Source organism: Schistocerca cancellata, chromosome 1 (assembly GCF_023864275.1).
Source record: "Schistocerca cancellata isolate TAMUIC-IGC-003103 chromosome 1, iqSchCanc2.1, whole genome shotgun sequence".
NCBI lineage: Eukaryota > Metazoa > Arthropoda > Insecta > Orthoptera > Acrididae > Schistocerca > Schistocerca cancellata.
Genome location: NC_064626.1, coordinates 65,828,465 through 65,855,941, shown reverse-complemented (window position 1 = coordinate 65,855,941; position 27,477 = coordinate 65,828,465). Strand labels below are relative to the sequence as shown.

Sequence of the window (27,477 nt, the reverse complement as noted above, 5' to 3'; positions counted from 1 at the left end):
TACCTGATACAAGATCAGAGGTGAATATCTGTAGCAAGTCACATTAATCAAATATTTAGCAAATTTAAACGTAACAAACTTGCAAAATCTGTAAGTACGATGAATGGAAGACTGAAATTTTTTCGAAACGATTTATAAAGTGCAATATATCTGCTAGTGTGTGCAATTCTAGACTATTGATCCAAAGTTTGCAGTCTTTTTCTATCATACGTGACAGCAGACATTGGAAGAATTGAGAATGCAGTATTAATATCATAACAGGTCAGTATAGCTCATACAATAGTGTAATGGTGAAGATAAAGAAGCGTAAAAATATATGAAAGAAATGACTGGAAAGATGTTTTGTGAAATGCCACGGGTAGATTTAGAGAACTGATATTGTAGAAAGACTGAGTGACAGTTTTGCTGCCACCATCATATGTACCATGTAGGTATTTGGAAATAATACAAGATATATTAGAACATATGGACAATAATTTTCCCTCCTTCAGTGTGCACACACTGTACAGTGGGCTGTAGAGTTCATGTACAAGTATAAATGTAGCAGGAAGTGCAAAATGGCTAAGCAGGAACAGCTAGAGAACAGATGTAAGGATATCGAAGTATATATCACTTGGAGAAAGATAGATACCACTTAGAGGAAAATTAAAGAGAACTTAGCAGAAAAGAAAAGCAGCTGTATGAATATCAAGAGCTCAGATGGAAAACCAATACTAAGCAAAAAAAAAAGGGGGGGGGGGAGAGAGATAGATACTGCCTATAGGAAAATTAAAGAGATCTTATGAGAAAAGAGAAGCAACTGCATGAATATCAAGAACTCTGATGGAAAATCGCTACCAAGCAAAGAAGGGAAAGCTGAAAGGTGGAAGGAGTATATAAATGGATAATACAAGGGAAATGAACTTGGAGGACAGTGATATAGAAAGGGAAGAAGATGTAGATGAAAATGAGATGGGAGATACAATACTGCAAGAAGAATTTCACAGAGCACTGAAAGGCCTAAGTTGAAGCAAGGCCCATGGTGTAGACAAAATTCTATCAGAACTTGGGAGAATTAGCCATAACAAAAATATTCCACCTAGTGTGAAAGCTGATGGAGAATGTAATAATTCTAATTCCAAAGAAAGCATGTGCTGAAAGGTGTGAATATTACCAAACTATCAGTTTAATAAGTCATGATTGCAAAATACTAACCCAAATTATTTACAGAAGAATGGAAAAACTGGCAGAGGCTGACCTTAAGGCAGATCAGTTTGGATTTCGGAGAAATGTAGGAAAATGTGAAGAAATATTGACCATAAGAGTTCTCTTAGAAGATAGGGTAATGAATCGCAAACCTATTTTTATAGCACTTGAGACTTAGAGAAGGCTTTTGACAATGCTAACTGGAAGGCTTTTGACAATGCTAACTGGAAGGCTTTTGACAATGCTAACTGGAATACATTCTTTGAAATTCTGTAGGTAGCAGGGATATAATACAGGGGGTGCAAAGATAATTACATCTTGTACAGGAACCACACAGCAGTTACAGAAGTCGAGGGGCATGGTTGAGAAGGGAGTGAAAGGAAACCAAAGAAAAATGAACACAGCAAGAATGTTCAGAGAGAAGAAATGAAAACTTTGGGGTTTGCCAATGACATAATTCTTTCAGAGACAGCAGAGAACATGGAAGAACAGTTCAATGGAATGGATAGTATTTTGAAATTTGTTAACATTGAATATAGATTTAAGGGTTAGGAAGTTTTTTCTGAAGGTATTTTTCTGTAGTGTGGCCTTGTATATGGAAGTGAAAATTGGATGATAAGCATTTCAGACAGGAAGAGAATAGAAGCTTTTGAAATTTGGTGTTACAGAATAATGCTGAAGATCAGATGGCTAGATCTTGTATCTAATGAGGACGTACTGAGTAGAACTGGGGAGAAAATAAATATGTTGCACAACTTGACTAAAAAAAAGGAATCAGTTGATAGGACACGTTCTAACACTGCAAGGGGTCACCAAATTAGAGTTGGAAGGAAGAGTGTGTATGCATGTGTTTTTGTGGGAGGGAGGATTGTAGAGGGAAATTAAGAGATGAATACAGCAAGGATGTTCAAGAGGATGTAGGCTGCAATAGCTATTTGGAGATGAGGAGGTTCTCACAGGATAGAGTAGCATGGAGAGCAGAATGAAACCTGTCTTTGGACTGAAGACCACAACAGCAACATGTAAATGGAGCAAGCCTTTAGTTTTAGTATTTTGTGTTGTTGAAACTGAAAGAATTTGATACCGAGTAATAAATAGCTTGGGATTTTGGGAAATAGATGTGCATGACAGTTCTGTGAGATACTGGTTTGCATGAGCACCTGAGAGAACAAATGGTTGCACACAACCACTTCAACTTCTTTGAAGGGAAAGTTATTCTTTTTTGCAATGGTTTCTACTTCCTCCCACAGAATTAATTCTTGACACATGCTGTCAGTTGTTTCATGTGAACCATTGTAATGAGTACAAGTAATGGTTTTTCCTTTCTGGGGACCACAGCCATGTAGAACTTTTTCTGTGATATTTCTGCATTGTAACTGTGGATTTGTATTCATTTATTTCACACAGTCATGATTTTGGTTTTATAGTGATTCTCGAGTGCAAATTGAAATCTCAAAAAATGGCCGACCTGCCAAAATGACACATCTTCTTCGTAATAACACTTATTTCATCTTATATACCATTCGTATTGAAGTAAATGAGTACAAGTCACAACAATGTATTGGCTGTCAAATACGCATTACAGTTGGTTAATGTTTACTTGTTATGCAGTTCCAGCCATATTATGTGTCTTTGATATGTACTCATATTCTTTGATAGGGTGACTGGTTTATGAGGCCAGATAAATGTTATTTTGATGATGACATGTCATTTTGGCAGATTTTACATTTTTTGAGAGTTCAAATTGCACTTGAGAATAAAAGTAGAGCCGAAATCATGGTTGTGTGAAATAAATGAATACAAATCTACAGACAAATTATGAACATTTTGTTTTCAGAAAGAGTACAAGTAACTTTATCTCTCTTAATAACTGATTTTAGTGTAATCATTGGGCACTTGTATATTTACTTCATTACATTATGATATAATTTTTCTTGCATAATGTATGGTTTTAGTTTTTCTGTTTACACACTTTAACATTTTGCCATAGGGTAATTTTAGATTGCTTTCTGTGAATCTTCTGTTTCAGATGAAGTTCATTCTTGACAGGTATATATCATTAATGAAGTAATTGTGAGAGCTATTGAATTTCTATCATTTCTAAGAAGTACTTTGCAATTAAATGAAAAAGAAAATAGATGAATAGAAACTGAATATCAAAATGCAACATGTAATATATGTGGAGAATAAACTTCATTATTATACATTTTAGGCACTGCAGTTGTTACAAACATACTTTTTTCTCTTCAGAATTAGTAAGCCGCTGAAAGAAACCATGAATGTATGGAGAAGGCTTAAAGTCTTGCAGAGGTCAATAAACAGAGCTGTTACAGTTTACGATCTTTGCCCACAACACTCAACAACAAAATTCAGAGCTGCATTTACCTTCAAATGCTTGCTGGGTGAGTACCTGATCATTTTATGTTAAAGGTTTACAGAAAGGACACAAAACTTTATTAATACCAGAAACAGCAGTAAGTGGAACAGCAACTCAAATATTTTGCCCAGAGTATCACACACTTTTATTCGAACAGCTTATTTTTAGAATGATATTTTGATAGGCTTGTGTGATTTTTCTTCCCTCTACTGTTGTTGACAATTTTTTTTCTGGAAATCATTATATTTTGATGAGTGTTTGTTAAGAGATAAACAAGTGGAGAAGATATCCTTTTATTTTATTTTTTCATTCCATTTTTATGACGTGATTGGATTATCTTTGACATTATTTGGAAAGACACTCAAAGCATTATTTTAGTGTTGCTCTGTTACTGCTTTGATGGCACATGAAGTTTTTCTTTTGATAAATGTAATGTGTGTGATGTGACAGTTTTATTCCATTACAATAAAGGTTATGAGCCCAGTCATGCTAACAAAGGAAATAGGAAACTGTGTTAATGTCAATTAGCTGATCTAAAGTTGAAGACGAAATATTTGCCGATACTGGCTGATTATTTTCGTGCAATGCATTTGGAAAATGTTAATTGATGTCGAGCTATTTTTATGATCTCAAGGGAAAGAAAACAACAGTAAAACAAGTGGTGAAATAAACAAAGAAGACAGAAACAGACACACTAATGAGAAACTAAGTGGAGTGAATTGATCTTCCAGGTCATATCAGATGAAAATTATTTTACTGCGTACTCATATGTGGACTATAATTGAGGCTTGTGAGACACAATCTGGAGAAGGTGCATGAGCTGCTGATAAAAAGGACTTCTAGGTAAGCCACTAGCCAAAGTTGTACTTTCTATATGCAACAACCAGCAAATGCATATGTGATATTTGTCAAATACGATAACAGTGTGGGAAGAACTTAAACGCCCCAAGAGATAGCAGATTTCTAACAGTGCAACTGATATGGAAGTTATATTTACTAAAAATGAAGAATTGTGAAGCTATGAAAAATCATCTACAGCTGATTAACAAAACTGTAGCAGATCCAGCCAATGTTAAGTGATGAAATTGAAGATGGACTATTCTGTGTGGACTTCGAGATGAATGTGTTGTAGTAGCTACAGCTTTGTGCAGTTTGCCAGATAATTATTTTAACTGTGCTACTATTAAGAGGTGTCTGCTTGCTGAAGATGCTAGATGTAATGAAGATAAACATTCTGCAATGTCCTTGATAGCTAATACTGGTAATCATATGTACCAAAAAATGCCAGTTATGGAATGTGACAAAGGACAGAAACAAATGAAGAAAGAAGCGACATGAAAAGGTAGTTTTGTTTGTTACAACTGTCACAAAGTCAGTCAAACATCCAACAACTATCCTGAAAATGGTAAATTTAAAAAGGAACAGAAGACAGAAGAAACTAGGTGCTGTTAGGATGAGAGCTGCCTGTGACACAATTACATTGAATGCTGATAGGTGGATTCTGGGGCAACTCCTCACATGGCTCCAAATGAAAATTATTTTTCAACTGTTGATAAAAATATTTTGGTTGAGATCATAACTTTATCTGATGGAAGAAAAACAAAAGCCTTGCAGGAAGATATAGTAAGGGCGAAGATAATTAGCAACGAAGGTTTGGTTAAGGAATGCATAGCTGACAATACCCTACTTGTGCGTGAGATTGACCATGAAATCTAAGAAAGGAAGCAGTCCTAGGATTAGACTGTGAAAAAGAAATGAAATAAACCCATCTGATGGCTGTTTGGTGGGTAAATCAACTCGAGAACCATTTCTGAAAACTGTATCAAAAGATTCGAAGGAATGAACAACCACTTGAGAACTTATTCATAGTCATCACATGGGATGTATTGATGTTCCAAGTTTTGGAGGGAATAGATATTTAATGAGTATAGTGGATGATGCAACCAGATACATATTTCTGTATTTCTTAAAAAATAAGGACAGTGGCATAGAATTCTGTTCATATAAATGGTCACAGTTTTGTGAATCTGAAGGAATTTGGCATGAAATAACAATGACATACACAAGACAGCAAAACTGTGTAGCTGAACGCCTCAACAGAATCTTAATGGATGTGGTAAGGTCACAGATGCTAGGAAGTAATTTACTGAAGAATTCTTGGGCTGAGCTGATGCACACTGCACCATACATAAGAAATTGAGTTAAAAAGAGCCACAAAAACACCGTATGAACTGTGGACAGGTAGAAAGCGTACAAGTTTTCATTTATGTACCCAATCAAAGACATCATTCTAAATTGTCTGCAAGAACTGTAAAATGTATTCTCTATACAGCTGTGGATACAGGATCTGGATGCAAGAAACAAAACAGATTGTTGAATCCAAAGAGTGTATATTCAAAGAATTTTTGAATGGCAGATGTTCAACAGAAAAACAGAAACAAAATATGAAGGTGAAAGAGAAGATTCTAATGCTAAGAGGAATTTTACGGTTTCTAAGATCAGGAGGAAAATTTGGAGTAGACTGAAGGTAATCAGGAACTTTTGGAATATACTGAAAATGCACAAAGTAGATGCAGGCCAAGAAAGAAACAGGTTTAAGCAAATGTCATCTAATGACACTTCATTCCAGAAAGAAGGCTTTTGCTGAAAAAGCACGGATAAATGTCATGCAAGGAAGGAGCCGTGATGAACCATTATCATATCATGAAGCAGTTAATTCTGATGAGGCAGTGGAATGGGTAGTTGCAACGAATGAAGAAATTAACTCCTTGAAGAATCATGATACTTGGAAATGGGTTGAGCTATCATCTGGTGTATTATATGTACTGAAACAAAGTGGCAGATGCTGGAAGAACAAGTGGGTATTTAGAAAGAAGACAGTGGGTGAGAAGCAGATTTTTAAAGCTTGTTTATTCGGGAAGGGATTTAGTCAAATAGACGGTGTAGACTATAATAAGTTTTATGCTGCTGTTTCAGATTTTGAAACGATGTGTCTATTGATAGCAGCCAGTGTTGGGAAAAACTGGCATATTGGCCAGTTTGATGTGAAGAGTGCAGTTCCAGACAGAAGATTTCATCAAGAAGGGTCAAGAAAGTTTGGTTTGCAGGTCAAACAACTCAGTATATGGACTGAAATAAAGTGTCAGATGTTGGAATGATAGTGTAAATAACTCACTAGAAAAACTAGGATTTATTCGAAGTGATATCATCATGTATGTACAAGCTAAGTGCAAAGGAAGGGAAAGCTATTCTGTCTGAAAGTGTGGACAGTGTACTCACATTTGTGCAAAGTGAAGAGATGAGCAAAAGGTAAAAACTCTTTTAGAAAGTTGATTTGGAATGAAGCACTTGGGCATGGTGTCACATGTTAGGAGTGAAATTTGAGAACGGCGAAGATGGAACAGTTACCATATTTACCCGAGTATTATACAACTCTGAATGAAAGACGATCCCCCATTTTTTTAAGAGGTTCCTTCAGAAATATTTATTTCATAACATACTCTGACCAGTCAAAATTACAAACTTCTAATAAACTTATGCCATTTATTGGTTGTATGTGTTTTGATAATACAAGGAGAAATAAAAAACAAAAAGAAATAGTTCTTTACTGCCTCCTTTGTTTACCCTGTTGTCTGCGTTACCACATTTTTTAATCATCATCATCGTCATCATGTGAAACTTATACTTTCATTGTCACAAATTTGGCTGTTTCTTCTGAGTATGTTGCTTCTATGCTTCTCTACTGATGTGAGAATGTTAAAAATGTCTGCTCTCTCATTGGTTGTGTAGCAGGTGACACACCCCATATCACTTGCATCTTACAATGAGTGTCGACAACATTGCTGCGTGAAACATGTAAGTAGGCTACTGGCCCCAGTCTAGACTTTTAGCATCTCCTGCAGAAATGCTATTGTTGAGTATTTGGTCAATTTTAAAGTCAATTTGATGGGTTGATTCGTTGATTTGTGGAAGGGGGCCAAGCAGCGAGGCCAACCACTCACCTCCCTGCACTCAATATAGTTCTCAGCTAAGCTCGTGTCACTGTTCCCCCTTAATCCTTCCGCAGTGTTGTGTTTGAGCAACCATGAGAAACAGACATCTATATCTTTTAGAATGCAGGACATATGTAACAACAGCAATAATACATAAATAAAAAACTGCAATCATGAATTTCGAAAATTGCTCGTCCCAAGACCTAATGCCATCTGTTGGTAATATCTCCACAGTGGTCTTTCTGCTGTAATTTATCCTTGTGATAACAACTGCAGTCAGTATAAAGAGATTTGATTCATTTGTTAGACATTTAATTCAAGATTAGTTTTCTTTCTCATTTCATTTGAATGTTGATCTGAAGCTGGTTAATAGCTGGTAACGTGTCCCCCCCCCCTCCCCAGTATTCTAATTTGTGAACATCTACTGAATTTTCATTTGCAGTGCACTTCATAAATCATTAGTTTCTCATAACCAAATAAAATACTAACTTGTGTTCAGAATCATGTAATGGGTTTTGAAGGACAAGATTTTTGACTTTGAATGCTACCTTTACTTAAAAATCAGCATAAATGTATGTATATGGTATTCATAATTGTTTGAGAAATTTTATTTCAAACCTATTCAAATACAACAAATGTTTGTAAGTTGATAGAATTTAATGCTATTTCCTCCTATGTTTCACCAAATTGTTAAAATTTTAAGCAAGACATTAGATTGTTGTATGCCTGGTTTCATAGTATCTCACGTATCCATCCATTGCACCAGCGCCGCAATTCAAATTTCACATGATTGATCGATATTGTGTCAAGTGTGTCTGCATATTGGGAAATCAATAGCCTATTCAAACTGACCTACCCCCACGAACCATGGACCTTGCCGTTGGTGGGGAGGCTTGCGTGCCTCAGCGATACAGATGACCGTGCCGTAGGTGCAACCACAACGGAGGGGTATCTGTTGAGAGGCCAGACAAACGTGTTGTTCCTGAAGAGGGGCAGCAGCCTTTTCAGTAGTTGCAGGGGCAACAGTCTGGATGATTGACTGATCTGGCCTTGCAACACTAACCAAAACGGCCTTGCTGTGCTGGTACTGCGAACGGCTGAAAGCAAGGGGAAACTACAGCCGCAATTTTTCCCGAGGGCATGCAGCTTTACTGTATGGTTAAATGATGATGGCGTCCTCTTGGGTAAAATATTCTGGAGGTAAAATAGTCCCCCATTCGGATCTCCGGGCGGGGACTACTCAGGAGGACATCGTTATCAGGAGAAAGAAAACTGGCGTTCTACGGATCGGAGCGTGGAATGTTAGATCCCTTAATCGGGCAGGTAGGTTAGAAAATTTAAAAAGGGAAATGGATAGGTTGAAGTTAGATATAGTGGGAATTAGTGAAGTTCGGTGGCAGGAGGAACAAGACTTTTGGTCAGGTGAATAGAGGGTTATAAATACAAAATCAAATAGGGGTAATGCAGGAGTAGGTTTAATAATGCATAAAAAAATAGGAGTGCGGGTAAGCTACTACCAACAGCATAGTGAACGCAATATTGTGGCCAAGATAGACATGAAGCCCATGCCTACTACAGTAGTACAAGTTTATATGCCAACTAGCTCTGCAGATGATGAACAAATTGGTGAAATGTATGATGAGATAAAAGAAATTATTCAGGTAGTGAAGGGAGACGAAAATTTAATAGTCATGGGTGACTGGAATTCGTCAGTAGGAAAAGGGAGAGAAGGAAACATAGTGGGTGAATATGGATTGGGGGAGAGAAAGAAAGAGAAAGCCGTCTGGTAGAATTTTGCACAGAGCATAACTTAATCATAGCTAACACAGAAAATATACAAAACAGGTGAAGTTCCTGAAGACTATCAGAAATGCATCATATTCCCCATACCTAAGAAAGCATCTACTATGGACTGTGAAAACCACCGAACACTCAGTCTTCTTTCACACGCATCAAAAATTCTAATAAGAATAATTTTGAAAAGAGTTGAAAACCAATTGAATAGCACTCTAAGTGAAGACCAATTCGGTTTTAGAAGCGGTGTAGGGACGAGGGAAGCAATCTTATCTTTAAGACTAATAATTGAGAAACAAATTTCCAAAAACAAACAAGTATTTATAGCCTTCGTAGACCTCGAAAAGGCATTTGACAATGTTGTATGGCCAGAAATGTTTAGAATTCTGAAGAAGGCTGGTCTGAAATATAATGATAGAAGGATAATCTTTAAAATATACCAAAATGAAACAGCCTTAGTTAAGAAGGAAAACAAAGAAGAAACAGCAAGAATAAGGAAAGGAGTGAGACAGGGATGCCCACTATCTCCAGTAATTTTCAACGCATATATCCAAGAAGCAATAGACAAAATAAGAGAGAATATTGAAGTAGGAATAAAACTTAACGGAATGAAAATAGATATGTTGCGATATGCAGATGATATCGCCATAATTACAGAAAGGAAAGAAGATTTAGAAGCCGCACTCAATGAAATGGAAAACACCTTAAAAGAACAGTATGGAATGAAAATAAATAAGAAAAAGACTAAAGTGATGGTGAGTGGCGCCCTGAACTACAATGAACCCATACGAATAACAATAAAGGGAGAGAAACTAGGGCAGGTTACAGAATTTAACTACTTAGGTAGCAAAATAACAGCAGATGGAAGGAGCAAAAGTGACATTAAAAACAGAATACAACTTGCCAAAATAGCATTCAATGGAAAAAGAAACTTACTGACGAGTAGAAATGTTAGTTTAGACGTAAGAAAGAGAGTCATGAAAACCTATGTGTGGAGTACAGCCCTTTACGGATGTGAAACTTGGACTTGTGGAAAAGAAGAAAAGAGAAGATTAGAGGCATTCGAAATGTGGTGCTACCGGAGAATGGAAAAAATCAGCTGGCGAGACAAGGCTACAAACGAAGATGTCCTCAGAAGAGTGAAAGAAAACAGATCTCTTTGGCGAAATATACAGAAAAGAAGAATAACCTTCATAGGTCACATTTTACGGCATAACAATTTCATTAAGAGAATATTAGAAGGAATCACTGAAGGAAGAACTCGCCGAGGACGACCTAGATTAAGCTACATTCAACAAGTAATAAATGACATCGGGTGCCAGACCTATGCAGATATGAAGAAGAAAGTTGACAAAAGAACGGAATGGCGTGCTGCTGCCAACCAACCTGTGGGTTGATAACCGAAGAAGAAGAAGAACACTTGGTTCAAGAATCATAAAAGAAGGTTGTATACATGGAAGAATCCTGGAGATACTAGTAGGTATCAGATAGATTATATAATGGTAAGACAGAGATTTAGGAACCAGATTTTAAATTGTAAGACATTTCCAGGGGCAGATGTCGACTCTGACCACAATCTATTGGTTATGACCTGTAGATTAAAACTGAAGAAACTGCAAAAAGGTGGGAATTTAAGGAGATTGGACCTGGATAAACTGAAAGAACCAGAGGTTGTACAGAGTTTCAGGGAGAGCATAAGGGAACAATTGACAGGAATGGGGGAAAGAAATGCGGTAGAAGAAGAATGGGTAGCTCTGAGGGATGAAGTAGTGAAGGCAGCAGGGGATCAAGTAGGAAAAAGACGAGGGCTGGTAGAAATCCTTGGGTAACAGAAGAAATATTGAATTTAATTGATGAAAGGAGAAAATATAAAAATGCAGTAAATGAAGCAGGCAAAAAGGAATACAAACGTCTCAAAAATGAGATAGACAGGAAGTGCAAAATGGCTAAGCAGGGATGGCTAGAGGACAAATGTAAGGATGTAGAGGCTTATCTCACTAGGGGTAAGATAGATACTGCCTACAGGAAAATTAAAGAGACCTTTGGAGAGAACCACTTGTATGAACATCAAGAGCTCAGATGGAAACCCAGTTCTAAGCAAAGAAGGGAAAGCAGAAAGGTGGAAGGAGTATATAGAGGGTCTATACAAGGGCAATGTACTTGAGGACAATATTATGGAAATGGAAGAGGATGTAGATGAAGATGAAATGGGAGATACGATACTGCGTGAAGAGTTTGACAGAGCACTGAAAGACCTGAGTCGAAACAAGGCCCCCGGAGTAGACAACATTCCATTGGAACTACTGACGGCCTTGGGAGAGCCAGTCCTGACAAAACTCTACCATCTGGTGAGCAAGATGTATGAGACAGGCGAAATACCCTCAGACTTCAAGAAGAATATAATAATTCCAATCCCAAAGAAAGCAGGTGTTGACAGATGTGAAAATTACCGAACAATCAGTTTAATAAGTCACGGCTGCAAAATACTAACGCAAATTCTTTACAGACGAATAGAAAAACTGGTAGAAGCCGACCTTGGGGAAGATCAGTTTGGATTCCGCAGAAATGTTGGAACACGTGAGGCAATACTGACCCTACGACTTATCTTAGAAAATAGATTAAGGAAAGGCAAACCTAGATGTCTAGCGTTTGTAGACTTAGAGAAAGCTTTTGACAATGTTGACTTCACTTTAATAGAAATACGAGGGTGGTTTGATAAGTTGTAAAAAAGCAAGGAAAAAGTTCATTTTGTAAATGATCCACATTACTTCTTGACATAGTCTCCTTTAAAGAAGATATACACTTGGTCTACCAATCCTCTGGCTTTTTCATCCCATTGGTCATCCACTGCCTGGGTAACCAGACCTTCTCATCTGCTGTTGCTGGTTGTGCTGATTCCTTCATTCCATTGGAGCTAGCACTCAAGCAACATCACTTTGAGGCATCAGGGAGAGCAGCGTTGGTAGCTGCAGGATCAGTGTGGCTGAATGCCAACCCAAGGAGCCTGAGTTAAGTTCCCAGCTGAGTCCATTTGGCCAATGGGTATTGTGTTGTCTTCATCATAATTTCATTATCACCAAAGCATTAGTCACTTACATGGTGTCACATAAAGAGACATGCGCCCAGCGGCGAGCCGCCACATGACAGAGAGAGATCAGAGAGCGCATGACCAATTAGTCACATGTGTAGAGCAAAGCAGTGCAGAACTAAAAACCTTCAGAATTTAAAACTGATCAGAACACAACACTTGTTGCTGCCATCTTAGATCTCTCTTCAGAACATGATCATTTATCATGGAATACTATTATTATTATTATTATTATTATTATTATTTTATAATTTTTTGTGTTTCTCAGTAAGCTATTTTCTTGTGACAAAACAACAGTTGGGTTCAAATTAGAAGGGGAAAACCTGAAGTAATTGACTTAGCTGATAACATCATTTGCTTTTCAGGCAAAAAAGCTACATTCTCCACGTGTTAAGGTACAGTGGGAAAGAGTGATTGTCCTAGATAGGAGTGGGTAGGGTGAATTTGGAAGAGATGAAGTATGGTAATGGATGTGGGCTTGAAAGAGATATGGGCAGCAGTAAAAGATGAAGTATAGAGACAGTTCACTCTGGATGGGCTGTGGTAGTTGTTTGTTGCAGACAGAGAGAAAGGAGATGGAGATTTGAAAGCGGAGCATTGACTGACATGGAGAGATTTTGCTAATAAAACAATCTGGGGAAGGATATGTAGGCCCCTAACAAAAACATAGTTAAAATCAGCATCAGATGGAAGAATGGAGCTGCTGAAGAGAGGGACTACCTCTTGGTCTCAGTCTCTACTTAATCTCTGTTCTCTACTCATCTGTGACTCATCCCATTCTCCAACTTCATTCTTCACTTTGTCACTTTAGTTACCCCTATAGTCATTTCTGTATAGTTTTCTTAGTGATCTCTTTTTGCATTATTCCTTCCTAGGCTGCCCACTTAACACTTCAAACCACACACACAGACACACACACACACACATACACATACACGCACATGTGGCCATTGTCAGCTGTTATGCTCTGTAAAAGAACACAGCTCCAACAAATGAACAGCAGTGTTCAAATTCTGGTAATGTACCTATTTACTGTCCAGTGCTTTCTCTGTTCTGTGAAACCACTATCTTTACCCAAACCACTGAAAGAACTGGGCAACACTACTCTTGGCCACAGCTGATAGTGGAATTCATTTGGGTGGACAGGTGGTTGGTGGACAAAACTATGTAAAATGCTGTGCAAAATTTATAGCAGATTTAGCTTATGACATGACTATTTAACACTGTTGGCCCCTTCGGTGACTGGGTAAGAAGAATCTGTGAGGGCACTGGAATGTGTTGTGCTTGGAGGGATGCATAGGACTGGTCTTGCATCTAAATCTTCCATGGAATATGACATGTATGGGAAGGGGTTGGGAGTAGCTGTGACTTAAGGATGAACCAGCATACGTTGTAGATCAGGTGGGCAGCAGACTGTCACTGTGCAAGTGCTGGGACCAAATTGGTTGAAACTGGAGAAGGATGTGGTTAAGTTGTTCCAGTCCAAGGTGATATTTGATAATGAAGGGATGCTCCCTTGCAGCTATTTCATGGAGGAAGTTGGAGAATTAAAGGCATGTGTGGATATGGTGCAGGAGATTATTTGCTTGCTAATTCAGTGGGTAGTGCCTCTCTGTGAAATCCTTAGTAAACCTTCAGCATACTGGGCAAAGGATTGCTTGTCGCTGTAAATGCTACATACACAGGTGGTAACATAGGTTTAGCAGCTATAATAAGGGAGGTACTGTTTATTTGTGTGGCCTCGATACGAACAGGGGTTTTCATCTGGCCATTGAACAGGTGGAGGGAGATGCATCACTAGATGGAGGAGGATCAGGTGAAACAGATAGGAGATATACTGTTGAGGCTGTGGAGGAACGAGGGTAGAATATCTTGACCCTGGGTCATAATCTATGAACCTGAACCAGACCAGGGTTCAGGATCTTGAATGGGTAAGGTTTCTTCTCAGTGGCTTATGAACAGGTTGCATTTGAGTGTGCAATATGAGTACCTATGACTATGCTGCAGATTTGTTTGTGTATCTTCCCCTTGAAAGAGAAGTAGTTACAGGTAATGGTGTAGTTGGCTAAGTTTATAAGGAATGAGGTTGTGAGCTTTGAGTTAGTAGGATGTTGGAGAGGTAATGTTTGACAGTAGCAAGGCCATTAGCATGAGGAATGTTGATATATGGGGAGGTGACCTTGGCAGAGACAGGGTGTATACGACCCGGGATAACCGGGAGATCCGGGAAAAACCCGGGAATTTTTTTATCCGGGAGAAAACCGGGAAAAACCCGGGAATTTTTGAGAATTCCGGGAATTTTTCATTGTGTTAGTTTTCAGTTAAATTTCTGTTATTTTAACTGGTAAGAATCGATACTCTAACAAAGGATATTACTGTATCGCGCTATTGCAGAATAATACTGCAACAATAAAACGTGAACGAGGAAAAAAAAAAAGAAAATAAAACATTAATCGCAAAGGAAATGTGCCATATACAACAAAACACAGTGCTCATACAAGCGTTTGCCAATAGAAAATTGTGTCAAACGCTTTAGGAAGACTATGCAATGCTTCATAACAATAAATTGCCTCCGATGAGCGTGACGTCACAAGTGTGTACATTAGATTCGTTTTAGCAGTTACGAGCGGGCTCATGCGCATGGCAGTTGAGTGGAATATGAGTAGTACCTTCTCCCGCTTCTGGCTACAGAAATGTGGATGTTGGCTGTGTAAGCAGTCGCAGCAAGCTGCTAGATGCAACCGGGAAAAGTTTTACTGCCACGCCCAAGCTGCCAGATTCACTCATGCGCAGCAGGCCCCGATCTATGAGGGAGGGAGAGAGGTCCCAAATTCATATTCGTGAGGAGGAAAAACCTTGTTTCACAAAGCGCCTAGCGTCCAGCGCAAGTTGGTCTATCGATTACTCCTATGATTTTGAAACGCATTCCTGTTAGTTTTTGGACACACTCTGTAAGTTGATTTCTGAATGAATCATAAGTTGATTTTTGAATGCGTGCATAGTGTACGTGATGTCTCAGTCAGGGAAATCCTAGTTGCATCTAGAAATAAACTTTCCTGCAGGCAAAAGGGGACCGGGCTACACGAGCTGAGCGAAGTAAAGCCGAACGAGTGAACGCAATCGCTGTCTGTTATGTTCTTGATTGTGTTTGCGAATGATCAGCGTTGTTATACTTAGTAGGGAAATCGATAGATTCAGACTTCCAGAGTGAAAATAAACGACCAACAGGAATAACAGGTAAGAAAGATTACGTGTTCTCTTCTCGGTGTATTCAGAAAAATGAAACTGTGTCAGAAAATTTTTGGCCAGGTCGCTACACTAGTAAGGATCAGTTGTACAGTCCCCGTCTAGCAGCCGCTTAAGTTCTATTCTGGAAGTAGCGTGGAGAATGGTTTGTACGAACATAACAACACCTAACCGGAGAATAATCAGAGATAACTAAACCGGTGATGCTGGCAGGGTTAGTGAAGTTAACTGGTGAATAAGTTTTGACAAAGGCTGGAATAGTTCCAGAATTAGTCATGACAAGATTGATTGTTAGAACAAGGAAGGAGAAGAAACGGGGACATCACACAAATTAGGGAAGAATATGACGATTCAAAATTTATATAAAAATCTCGTGCTACTACTTTTCGATCCCATGGTCGTGAAACAGGAGCGTATGAATGAAATGTGAGACTATTTTCTAACATAAAGCTTTTTGCTTGTAGTAGGCTTAATAGGCATTTTATGTTGGCCTTCGTGAATTATATTCTGTCGTGTTATAAAAATGACCATTTGTACCAAAACAGTCTCGTTTATTTGGTGTGTGTTGCAACTTCTGCAGTGTTAGAAAGGCCTATTTTGTTTTATCTAGCAGTCAGTGACAAAATAGACGTAATCAGATCGAGAAACCACACCAATCTTGGGTACTATTTGTATTAATAGCTTACGCAGTATTAGACAACAATATTTCGATTTTTCATGTAGCAAAACGTTTAACGAACTTTGATAAGGTAATAGATTCTTTCGCAGAAAGGAAAGCGCGCCATGTAAAGCTGTAGCATATTAGAGAAAAAATAATACTAGGAGCTAAGGATTGAAGAAATGTGTACTGTCCCGTTTGTCTCTGATCTTTACTGGTTTTATGTATCGTATATTTAATTTTATGGCATCCAAAACAGAAAGTTATTAGCTAACAGGCAATACAGAGTGCAAATTTTCTGAAGAATTCTTGTTCTCCCGATTACAAATAATCCCATCCAGTATTAATTGCGAGGGTTTTTTTTTTTTTTTTTGTTTTTTTTTTTTTTTTTTTTTTTTTTTTTTTTTTTTGGGACTTAACATCGGTGGTCATCAGTCCCCTAGAACTTAGAACCACTTAAACCTAACTAACCTAAGGACAACACACACATCCATGCCCGAGGCAGGATTCGAACCTGCAACCTTAGCAGTCGCGCGGTTCCAGACTGAGCGCCTAGAACCGCTAGACCACAGCGGCCGGCCAGTACAAAATATACACTTTACAATTCCACGGAGCGAAATACAGTGACGTGCGATAGAAGAATGCTGTGTGGAGAGGGGTGGCACTGCACTCTGGCGCACTTAAGACCAAACAATATTTCTTACATTTCCTCGAACATATATGTTTTATTTATCAGACTCTTCAGATAGATCTGCGTACAAAATGAACATATTTTTGAAAATTCAATTTTATAACATTTTTGACGTCATATCTCAAACGCTCGAGGGAGAGGAGAGGGGGCTGGGAGGGTGGGGGGCGGGAGGGGCGCTATTATCGCAGTATTGCCCCGGTTCGGAATTACCGTAGATCCGGGGCTGATGCGCAGAGCAGTGTGAGTTGTAGTGGGGAAGTTTTTAGTCTCCACGTGACCTGTGTTTACACTAAGTTTGCCGTTTCCTCTTTTTACTGCCCTCACGTCGAATGAAAACAAAACGGATTTCTGTGGCCGGGAGTTGTCAAGTGAATTAAGACATTCACATAATCACGGAAGGCTAATATACGTATTAGTTTCAGATTTTATTTTATTTCCACTTTTCTGACAGTCATGCATTAATCGCTTTGTTGAGCAATGAAGTTATTTTTGTCGGTTTCCTAAAGAAATTTGGTTTTTATCAATCTTTTACACAGAGGCAGTCAATGTGTTTGAAACAAAGTGTTTAGTTCCACACTCTTGGCTAATTTCAACAGCTCGCTGCATTTCAAGTGCACGTTTTCATCTTCTACCACGTATGGCATTATGCCACAATATAGAATCAAAAATGAGTTGATACAGTACTGGTACTCCAAGAAGATTAACATCCCTGAATCCACGCTGAAAAGCTTAATATCAGGTCGAGGTCTACTTCATTGCGAATCTGGACCTACGAATGTGCTCTTTAAGTATGCACTTTAAATGTGCCATTTTAGTACAATTCACGAAATTCCAATGCTCTTGGAGTATCCTCTTACGTCTTTTTTCTTTTATGACATAATGTAAGATCTTTTAATGTTTTACTCGTGTGAACATACGGGCTTACTGCGTCATAGTAGCTGCCAAAGAGCGGCGGCGCCTGTCATCTGGCGGTCTCTGACAACTACTGAAACGAACCTATTTCTAACAGGTCGCGGGAAAGTATTGCGAATGGTGATTTGAAAAGCGTTACTTTCAAAGTAAATTTCCTTTTACGCAAGTTGAACTATGTGCGGCAATGTACGATGAACTTCTTAAATCACAGAGTGTTTGATGACGAGCCATTTATAAATATTTTTTGCCCAGACATTCATGTCATTATCATGAGCAAATTGATGTAGTGCTACGGGAAGCTCTCTCTCTTCTGCGGTAGCTAATTTGTTTGTGGAAAACTTTGAGGACAAGTCACTGGGCTCGGCTAAAAATTTTACTGGCAAATTTTTGTGATATATCTTAAAGTATAACACGCGCAAAAAAGATCAACATTACATGTGAAAGCTTAGCTTCTCTTGCAGCTTATTACCTCAGAGACCAATATTATGTGTGAAAGCTTTGCTTTTGCTTGTAGCAACACAACGTATCTTAATTAAAAACATTACCTTTCCAGTTTGTGTATCCGCGCTACTTAACAGTGATGTTACTATTAGCTGACAACATCACGTGTCCTGTGGTCTGAATATCCGCTGTCATCGGGTGGCGGGATCACGTTACATGAGCTATGACTGGCTTACAAAAGCGCATCGCAATCTCGATTACAATGGTTCGGAAATTGGTGAAATTCGAATTTATGCTTTCGTAATACAAAAATATGCAGCATACATGTTGCTGCACATCAAAAATCTTTCCAAAAGGGGTTTTCTTCCCCGAGTTTCGTTTTCTATAATTCTACGCCCCTGTATAAAAACATAACCATTCAAAGGATTGATAAATTTTAAGGTTTCGAGGGAAAATATACTGTTACTTAATAAAACAGAAAAAGTGTGTTTTCATCCGGGAGAAAGTGTATTTTTAACCGGGAAATACGGGAAAAATACGGGATTTTTTTTTCCTTGTCCTCGTATACACCCTGCAGAGATGAGTAGGGATCCAGGTGATAATGATAGGAGAATAGTTGAGAGACTGTGAAGGAAGCAGTTGGGATCTTTGAAAAGGGAAGCTGTGTTGTGGACAATAGATTGGAGTTGTTGGTCAACAAGATTTGAGATTGCTTGGGTGGGAGCTCAGTAAGTAGCTGAAGTGGGTATTGAGGGTGACAAGGTTTACCGATTTTGGGAAGCATGCATAACAGTGGTGCATTTACCAGCAGGCTGAGTAGGTTGGAGTCTAGGGTGGCAGATTTTAGGGGTGGCTAATTTGGCATCAAAATTTTTTTATGTCTTATAGTAATTGAAAAGATTCATGTTTATATGCCTAAATGTTATTAGGTCCACACAAACAATTGAAAATTTAATATGTTTCCCCACTTAGATAAATTTTTCTACAGTATGCATAGTCACATTTGGTTGCAATGTGGGAACGAGTGACATGACTAGTTGCTAAGTGTGTCTGGCTGGATTGACTGCATGAACACGGTGTGTCCACCGCAGGAGCCGAAGCACAGTCAAGCTGTTGTAGGCATATGCTGCATGGTTGCATTGAGTTCAGGAGAGATACACTATGTTATCAAAAGTATCCGGACACCTGGCTGAAAATGACTCACAAGTTTGTGGCGCCCTCCATCAGTAATACTGGAATTCAGTATGGTGTTGTGCCACTCTTAGCCATCATGACAGCTTCCACTCTCACAGGCATATGTTCAGTCAGGTGCCTGAAGGTTTCTTGGGGAATGATAGCCCATTCTTCATGGAGTGCTGCACTGAGAAGAGGTATCAATGTCGATCGGTGAGGCCTGGCATGAAGTCGGCATTCCAAAACATCCCAAAGGTATTCTATAGGGTTCAGGTCAGGACTCTGTGCAGACCAGTTCACTACAGGGATGTACCCCAACACCCTGCCGTTGGATCACCACATTGTGTACTGTGATTCATCACTCCAAACAATGTTCTTCCAAGGCAATCATCCGTTGTTTATGCTCCTTATATGAAACGGGGCATTGTATGGCATTTACTGGCGTGATGTGTGGCTTATGAGCAGCCGCTCGACCATGAAATCCAAGTTTTCTCACCTCCCTCCAAATTGTCATAGTACTTGCAGTGGATCCTGATGCAGTTTGGAATTCCTGTGTGATGGTGTGGATAAATGTCTGCCTATTACACATTACGACCCTCTTCAACTGTCGGCAGTCGCTATCAGTCAACAGACGAGGTCGGCCTGTATGCTTTTGTGCTTTACATGTCCCTTGACATTTCCACTTCACTATCACATCGGAAACAGTGGACCTAGGGATGTTTAGGCGCATGGAAATCTTGCTTACAGACGTACCACATAAGTGACACCCAATCACCTGACCATGTTAGAAGTCTGTGAGTTCCGCGGAGCACCCGATTCTGCTCACTAACGATATCTCATGACTACTGAGGTCGCTGATATAGAGTACCTGGCAGTAGGTGGTAGCACAATGCACCTAACATGAAAAACATATGTTTTTGGGGGTGTCTGCATACTTTCGATCACGTAGTGTAGATATAGAGTAGTGATACAAATGGGTAAGTTCCATCCCATATTTACTTCAAAAACTAAAGAAAAGTGACTTTGGTTAATTGCATCCTGCAATTTCTAATACTATCTGACGATGTTAACTTGACAATTCGCACAGTGGCTGCTGGGAATGGCTTTGCCACCACATTAAAGCTGTTGAGGGGAGATGAGTGGTAAGGGGAAGGCAGTGTCTGCTGCTTGCAACAGTAGCTAGCACCATGACCCGTAACGATATGTACAGCACTACTTAGCATCTATAAGCAGCTTAACAGTGGCAGTGCCTCAGACACAAATGAATATCTTTCAACTAGTGCCAATTTTCTCTGCTTGTGCCAGCACATGTGCAATTGTCAAGTTATTGTGGCCAAATAATACACATAAATATTTCTCTAGCACATTTTGCTGGTCGTGTGGTGTAATTTTTCAATGTGTTTTGTGGATTGTATGAATAATTTTGTAATGTTAACATCACAGGTGCGTACAAACTTATAGTACATAAATAATCATAACTAATCAGTAAGATGTAATTTAATTTGGTAAATAGGTGTTTCAGAAACTATGCAAAGAAATTTTTTTATTTTTTTTATTTTTTTATTTATATATAAGGCCTCACACTTAAAGTTCCCATCTCTGGCTGCAACCCTTCTTTCCATCAGTCCCTACACCAGTTCCAAACTGAACAATCCATTGCCCTCACCCACCTAATCCTTCACCTACACATCAACTCAGCCAATGAACACACCCGTCAACTCCTATCCTTAATAAAAGTCCTCAATCTTTCCTCTCCCACATCCACACTGGCTATTCAGAGCATCCTCCTACAGGCCAACCGCCAATTAGAACAGCATGCCACCCTTCACCTCAAAAAACTATCCAATCTCCTGGTTTCCCACCTCCGGAAAGGCAACTCACTCACTCTTCACAACCTTTCCAGCAAACCTCAACCACCTCTCATTGCACACAAACCCAGTCTCTCCCATCTACTCAATCTCCCACTTCCAGCTCCACTCCCTCCAAAACCTCAAAATTCCAATCAACACAATCTGGTACCACAACACCCTAATTCAGTAGTTAACCTTTCCTCCAAACCTCTCTCCCAATCCGAAACCTCTGTCCTATCCAAAGGCCTCACCTTCAGCCCCACTCCCAGATTCAACCAAACAGCCCTCGTCAAAGATTTACTGTCCTACACTCGTACTCTCTGCTGGAAGTATCACTTTGCCACGAAGAAAAATGATCCTAATCCTACCCCTAATGATCCAACTCCCAAGACACTATCCAAATTGAACCCTGCCTGGAACAGTTCCGCCCTCCGTCACAGCGGGACCCACCTCCTCTTCCTCAAAATCACCCTCTCCAAACCTTCCAGGAATTTCTGACTTCCAGCCTTGCCTCTCAATCCTTCTTAAAAAACCTTAATCCTACTCCCAGCATCACCACTGCTGAAGCCCAGGCTTTCCGTGATCTGAAGGCTGACCGGTCCATTGTCATTCTTCCGGCGGACAAGGGTTCCACGACCGTGGTACTTGATCGTCGGGAGTATGTGACTGAGGGACTGCGTCAGCTTTCAGACAACACCACATACAAAGTTTGCCAAGGTAATCCCATTCCTGATGTCCAGGCAGAGCTTCAAGGAATCCTCATAACCTTAGGCCCCCTACAAAACCTTTCACCTGACTCCATCAACCTCCTGACCCCACCGACACCCCTTCTACCTAAAATTCACAAACCCAATCATCCCGGCCGCCCCATTGTAGCTGGTTACCAAGCCCCCACAGAACGTATCTCTGCCTACGTAGATCAACACCTTCAACCCATTACATGCAGTCTCCCATCCTTCATCAAAGACACCAACCACTTTCTCGAACGCCTGGAATCCTTACCCAATCCGTTACCCCCAGAAACCATCCTTGTAACCATTGATGCCACTTCCTTATACACAAATATCCCGCACGTCCAAGGCCTCGCTGCGATGGAGCACTTCCTTTCACGCCGATCACCTGCCACCCTACCTAAAACCTCTTTCCTCATTACCTTAGCCAGCTTCATCCTGACCCACAACTTCTTCACTTTTGAAGACCAGACATACCAACAATTAAAGGGAACAGCCATGGGTACAAGGATGGCCCCTTCATATGCCAACCTATTCATGGGTCGCTTAGAGGAAGCCTTCTTGGTTACCCAGGCCTGCCAACCCAAAGTTTGGTACAGATTTATTGATGACATCTTCATGATCTGGACTCACAGTGAAGAAGAACTCCAGAATTTCCTCTCCAACCTCAACTCTTTTGGTTCCATCAGATTCACCTGGTCCTACTCCAAATCCCATGCCACTTTCCTTGATGTTGACCTTCACCTGTCCAATGGCCAGCTTCACACGTCCGTCCACATCAAACCCACCAACAAGCAACAGTACCTCCATTATGACAGCTGCCACCCATTCCACATCAAACGGTCCCTTCCCTACAGCCTAGGTCTTCGTGGCAAACGAATCTGCTCCAGTCCGGAATCCCTGAAGCATTACACCAACAACCTGACAACAGCTTTCGCATCCCGCAACTACCCTCCCGACCTGGTACAGAAGCAAATAACCAGAGCCACTTCCTCATCCTCTCAAACCCAGAACCTCCCACAGAAGAACCACAAAAGTGCCCCACTTGTGACAGGATACTTTCCGGGACTGGATCAGATTCTGAATGTGGCTCTCCAGCAGGGATACGACTTCCTCAAATCCTGCCCTGAAATGAGATCCATCCTTCATGAAATCCTCCCCACTCCACCAAGAGTGTCTTTCCGCCGTCCACCTAACCTTCGTAACCTCTTAGTTCATCCCTATGAAATCCCCAAACCACCTTCCCTACCCTCTGGCTCCTACCCTTGTAACTGCCCCCGGTGTAAAACCTGTCCCATGCACCCTCTCACCACCACCTACTCCAGTCCTGTAACCCGGAGGGTGTACACAATCAAAGGCAGAGCCACGTGTGAAAGCACCCACGTGATCTACCAACTGACCTGCCTACACTGTGATGCATTCTATGTGGGAATGACCAGCAACAAACTGTCCATTCGCATGAACGGACACAGGCAGACAGTGTTTGTTGGTAATGAGGATCACCCTGTGGCTAAACATGCCTTGGTGCACGACCAGCACATCTTGGCACAGTGTTACACTGTCCGGGTTATCTGGATACTTCCCACTAACACCAACCTATCCGAACTCCGGAGATGGGAACTTGCTCTTCAATATATCCTCTCTTACCGTTATCCACCAGGCCTCAATCTCCGCTAATTTCAAGTTGCCGCCACTCATACCTCACCTGTCATTCAACAACATCTTTGCCTCTGCACTTCTGCCTCGACAGACATCTCTGCCCAAACTCTTTGTCTCTAAATATGTCTGCTTGTGTCTGTACATGTGTGGATGGATATGTGTGTGTGTGTGCGAGTGTATACCCGTCCTTTTTTCCCCCTAAGGTAAGTCTTTCCGCTCCCGGGACTGGAATGACTCCTTACCCTCTCCCTTCAAACCCACATCCTTTCGTCTTTCCCTCTCCTTCCCTCTTTCCTGATGAGGCAACAGTTTGTTGCGAAAGCTTGAATTTTGTGTGTATGTTTGTGTTCGTTTGTGTGTCTGTCGACCTGCCAGCACTTTCATTTGGAAGTCATATCATACAGTACAATCTGAAAAAGATGAAATAGATTTGAACTCTGTGGCCCAACACCAACAGTCACCTGTTGAACAGTCTACTTTTGACAAAATTGATATTTATGTTTTTGACTACGAGGAAGTAGAGGAATCGTCAGTAAGTATAGCAATTGAAGATTTATCTCAGAATCAGGCATTAAGTAATTATCAAGTGCAGACAACAGTACATGTAAACAAATATCCAGCTTTATGAGTAATTAATGGTACCTTAAGGGAGAATATTGCAAGCTATGGCTTCGATCAGAACAAGTCTGATGACTTGCGAAAAGGGGAAACAATATATGCTGATCAGCAGCATTTCTCGCCAGTGAGTATCTTCCAAAGAAAACAGAAAAATAGTGAAATGAATGGCCAAAATCGGCTGATTTATTCCAAAAGTAAAAGATCTGTATATTATGGGCCCTGTTCGGTATTAGGTCCATTGGACAATAAGACTCAGTTTGACAACGAAGGATTTAATGAGTGGAAAAATGCAGAACACTGTGGAACTCAGCATGAAAACTCTGTGTGTCATAAATACAGTAGCCTATCCTTAGTTTGGAAGTTAGAAGTGAGATTGATGGCTGACTCAACAATTGATTGCTTGTCCAGATTGATGAAGAAATTACTTATTGGAGAAACGTTCTGAATACGGTAGTTGCCATAGTGAAGTGACTGTGTTCAAGAGGCCTCATTTTCAGATGAAAAAATGAAAAGTTGTGTCATCCGCATAACAGAAATTATTGACAGTATTATGAAAAGGACTGATGCTATTCACTACATAGCGGAGATGCTGAGTCGCAGATAAGCACAACAAAAAGACTGTCTGCTTGTGTCTGTGTATATGCGGATGGATATGTGTGTGTGTAAGTCTTTCCGCTCCCGGGATTGGAATGACTCCTTACCCTCTCCCTTAAAACCCAAATCCTTTCGTCTTTCCCTCTCCTTCCCTCTTTCCTGATGAGGCAACCGTTGGTTGCGAAAGCTTGAATTTTGTGTGTATGTTTGTGTTTGTTTGTGTGTCTATCGACCTGCCAGCGCTTTTGTTTGGTAAGTCTCATCATCTTTCTTTTTAGATATATTAAGACTTAGTTCCTATCTTAAAGCCGCTGAAACTGCCCACTGGGCTTTAATTAAATTCACTACTTCAGACCAGTCTGGCACTTCCTTTGTCACTGTCATAGCCATGTCTGGTTCTGAAGTTTCCCAGTTTTTTGAGTATTATCCATGGCGTGTGTGTGTGTGTGTGTGTGTGTGTGTGTGTGTGTGTGTGTGTGTGTTTTTATTTTTTTATTTTTTTTAATTTTTAGATCAGGTTATCATTAAAAAAAAACTCACCTAAATATACTAACTACAGTACTATAGTCTTTGAATAGTTTCTGTAACTTTTGATTCAAACAATTATTGACTCACGCTCACCCGGCATAGAGTTTTGGGCTGCCTCGGTGACCAGGTGCAGAATCAGCACTGGTGAACAGCATGGGTGCCGGCAACGTCGAATGTTGGTTTCAGCATCGGTGGGTGGATTTGGAGTCAGCACCGGTGAACAGCAGGGTGCAGGCAATGTCGAATGTTGGTTTCAGCATCACTGTCAGCTGTGATGTGCGTGAGAGCTGTGTACTCTCCGTACCAAATTTTCTTAGTCGAATTGTTTTCGGCGTATCTCTTCTTAGTCTAATACATCGAGATCTCTCTGTTCTTTTAACGTTATGACTTTCTTTCGTCTTTCCCTTTGTTGCATTTGCATTTTTTTATTTTTTATTTCTTTATTTATTTATTTATTTTCATTTGATTATTGGGCTTAATCTAGTTTCTCTTAATGGTTCTCTCGTCTTGTTATACTTGGTTGCTGTGGCAACACATATCATATTCTTATCTCATTTTCATCTCAAAATTCCTGTTTTCTTCCATCTTGCCAAGTTCTAATGCTCTTTTGACGATAGAACGTGTGCAGTACACATACAAACTTTATGTTTTCACCAATTAATGGTGTAGTTAACTATGCAGAATAACATTCTCACATTCCACGTATAAATATATTCATCTTGTCGTATTTCACTCGTAGCTCGAGTTGTAGAAATACGTTTAAATACATTTATAAGTGAGTTGGTTTAAGAACCACTCGTAATTTATGAACGTATGTCTTGCTTAAGTCCAATACATGAAGTCCAATCAAAATGTCTATAATTAATTGTTCACTTTTCTTTAACAATAATCGGAGACACTAAAACAGCAAAGAATACTAGATGATTACTTCTTGTTCTTCCAATACGACTTCCGTGGCTCAAGCGGCAAACACTTGTCGATGCCGTTTGACCAACGCATCTACCTTGTGCTCATGACTGCTTTCCAGCCTGCTCGCACAAACATGTGTCACACAACATGTACGTTCTTGCAACTTATTTTTAAAATATCATGTGTTCAAGACAGTAGAAGGATGAGTGGTTCTGTAATTTATGCGGAAATTCTCAAAGCACTACAACCTGTCCCCATTACCCCCACTTTACCTTCTTACTCTGTGATTTGCTAGCCCTCAAGCAACCTTCCCTCCCTTCTTTCCCTTCCCACAGTCTGCCTGCAATGCTGTGACAATGTAGGTGTTATATGTGAGCCTGTGTGTTTTTTGCATTACCTCTGGAGAATGACATTCTGAAAATTCAATAACATTTCCTTTATTGTGTATATGCCTGTCGACTGATGAATGCCACAGTTATATAGCGAGTGGTCACCTTTTTCCTTCTATTATTTGTTCTTCGAAATGGTGTACTATATTTGATGTTTTTTGTGTACTCTTCTTTAACTCGTAAAATTATTAAAGAAATTGCCTTTTCAATTTCAGAACTGGACTTCCGAAAGAAGGTAGTTCTACAACAAGATAGGAGCATACCATTTGGTCCAATCTACATAAGTCTACCATGACAGTGGTTTCAGAGAGACTGATAAGGAAGGGGCAGAGAGAACAGCGTCATCTTGTATTAAATAGCGACTACACTTGTTACTACCCGTGAAACTTGTATTGATACAGGTTCTCTTTTTATCTGCAATTTATTGGAGTGCCAAGTAACACATGGTTAGTCTGCAGCTTTTATAAACTTTGTGTTTTGAATGTTGTTGTATATATGTGCATCTTTAATAAAATCGCAGTTTACATCTTTTCCATGAAGGAAATTCTCAAATCCTATTTCAGCTGGTGAACGGATTGCAAAAACTTGAACTGTCATATGAGACTGAACATCAATATTAGATAAAAACAATAGTAAAGCAGT

At 39.8% G+C, this 27,477-nt stretch overlaps 1 protein-coding gene across 1 annotated transcript in view; it reads left to right on the top strand.

Annotated features, from left to right (window-relative positions):
• Nucleotides 1–27,477, top strand: part of LOC126165048 (uncharacterized) — a 309,283-nt gene extending 281,806 nt beyond the window's left edge. The window contains exons 14-15 of the mRNA XM_049920289.1: nt 3,436–3,587; nt 27,051–27,477. Coding sequence (XP_049776246.1) covers nt 3,436–3,587; nt 27,051–27,130 — 232 coding nt within the window. The 3' untranslated portion in view covers nt 27,131–27,477. The remainder of the gene's footprint in view (nt 1–3,435; nt 3,588–27,050) is intronic.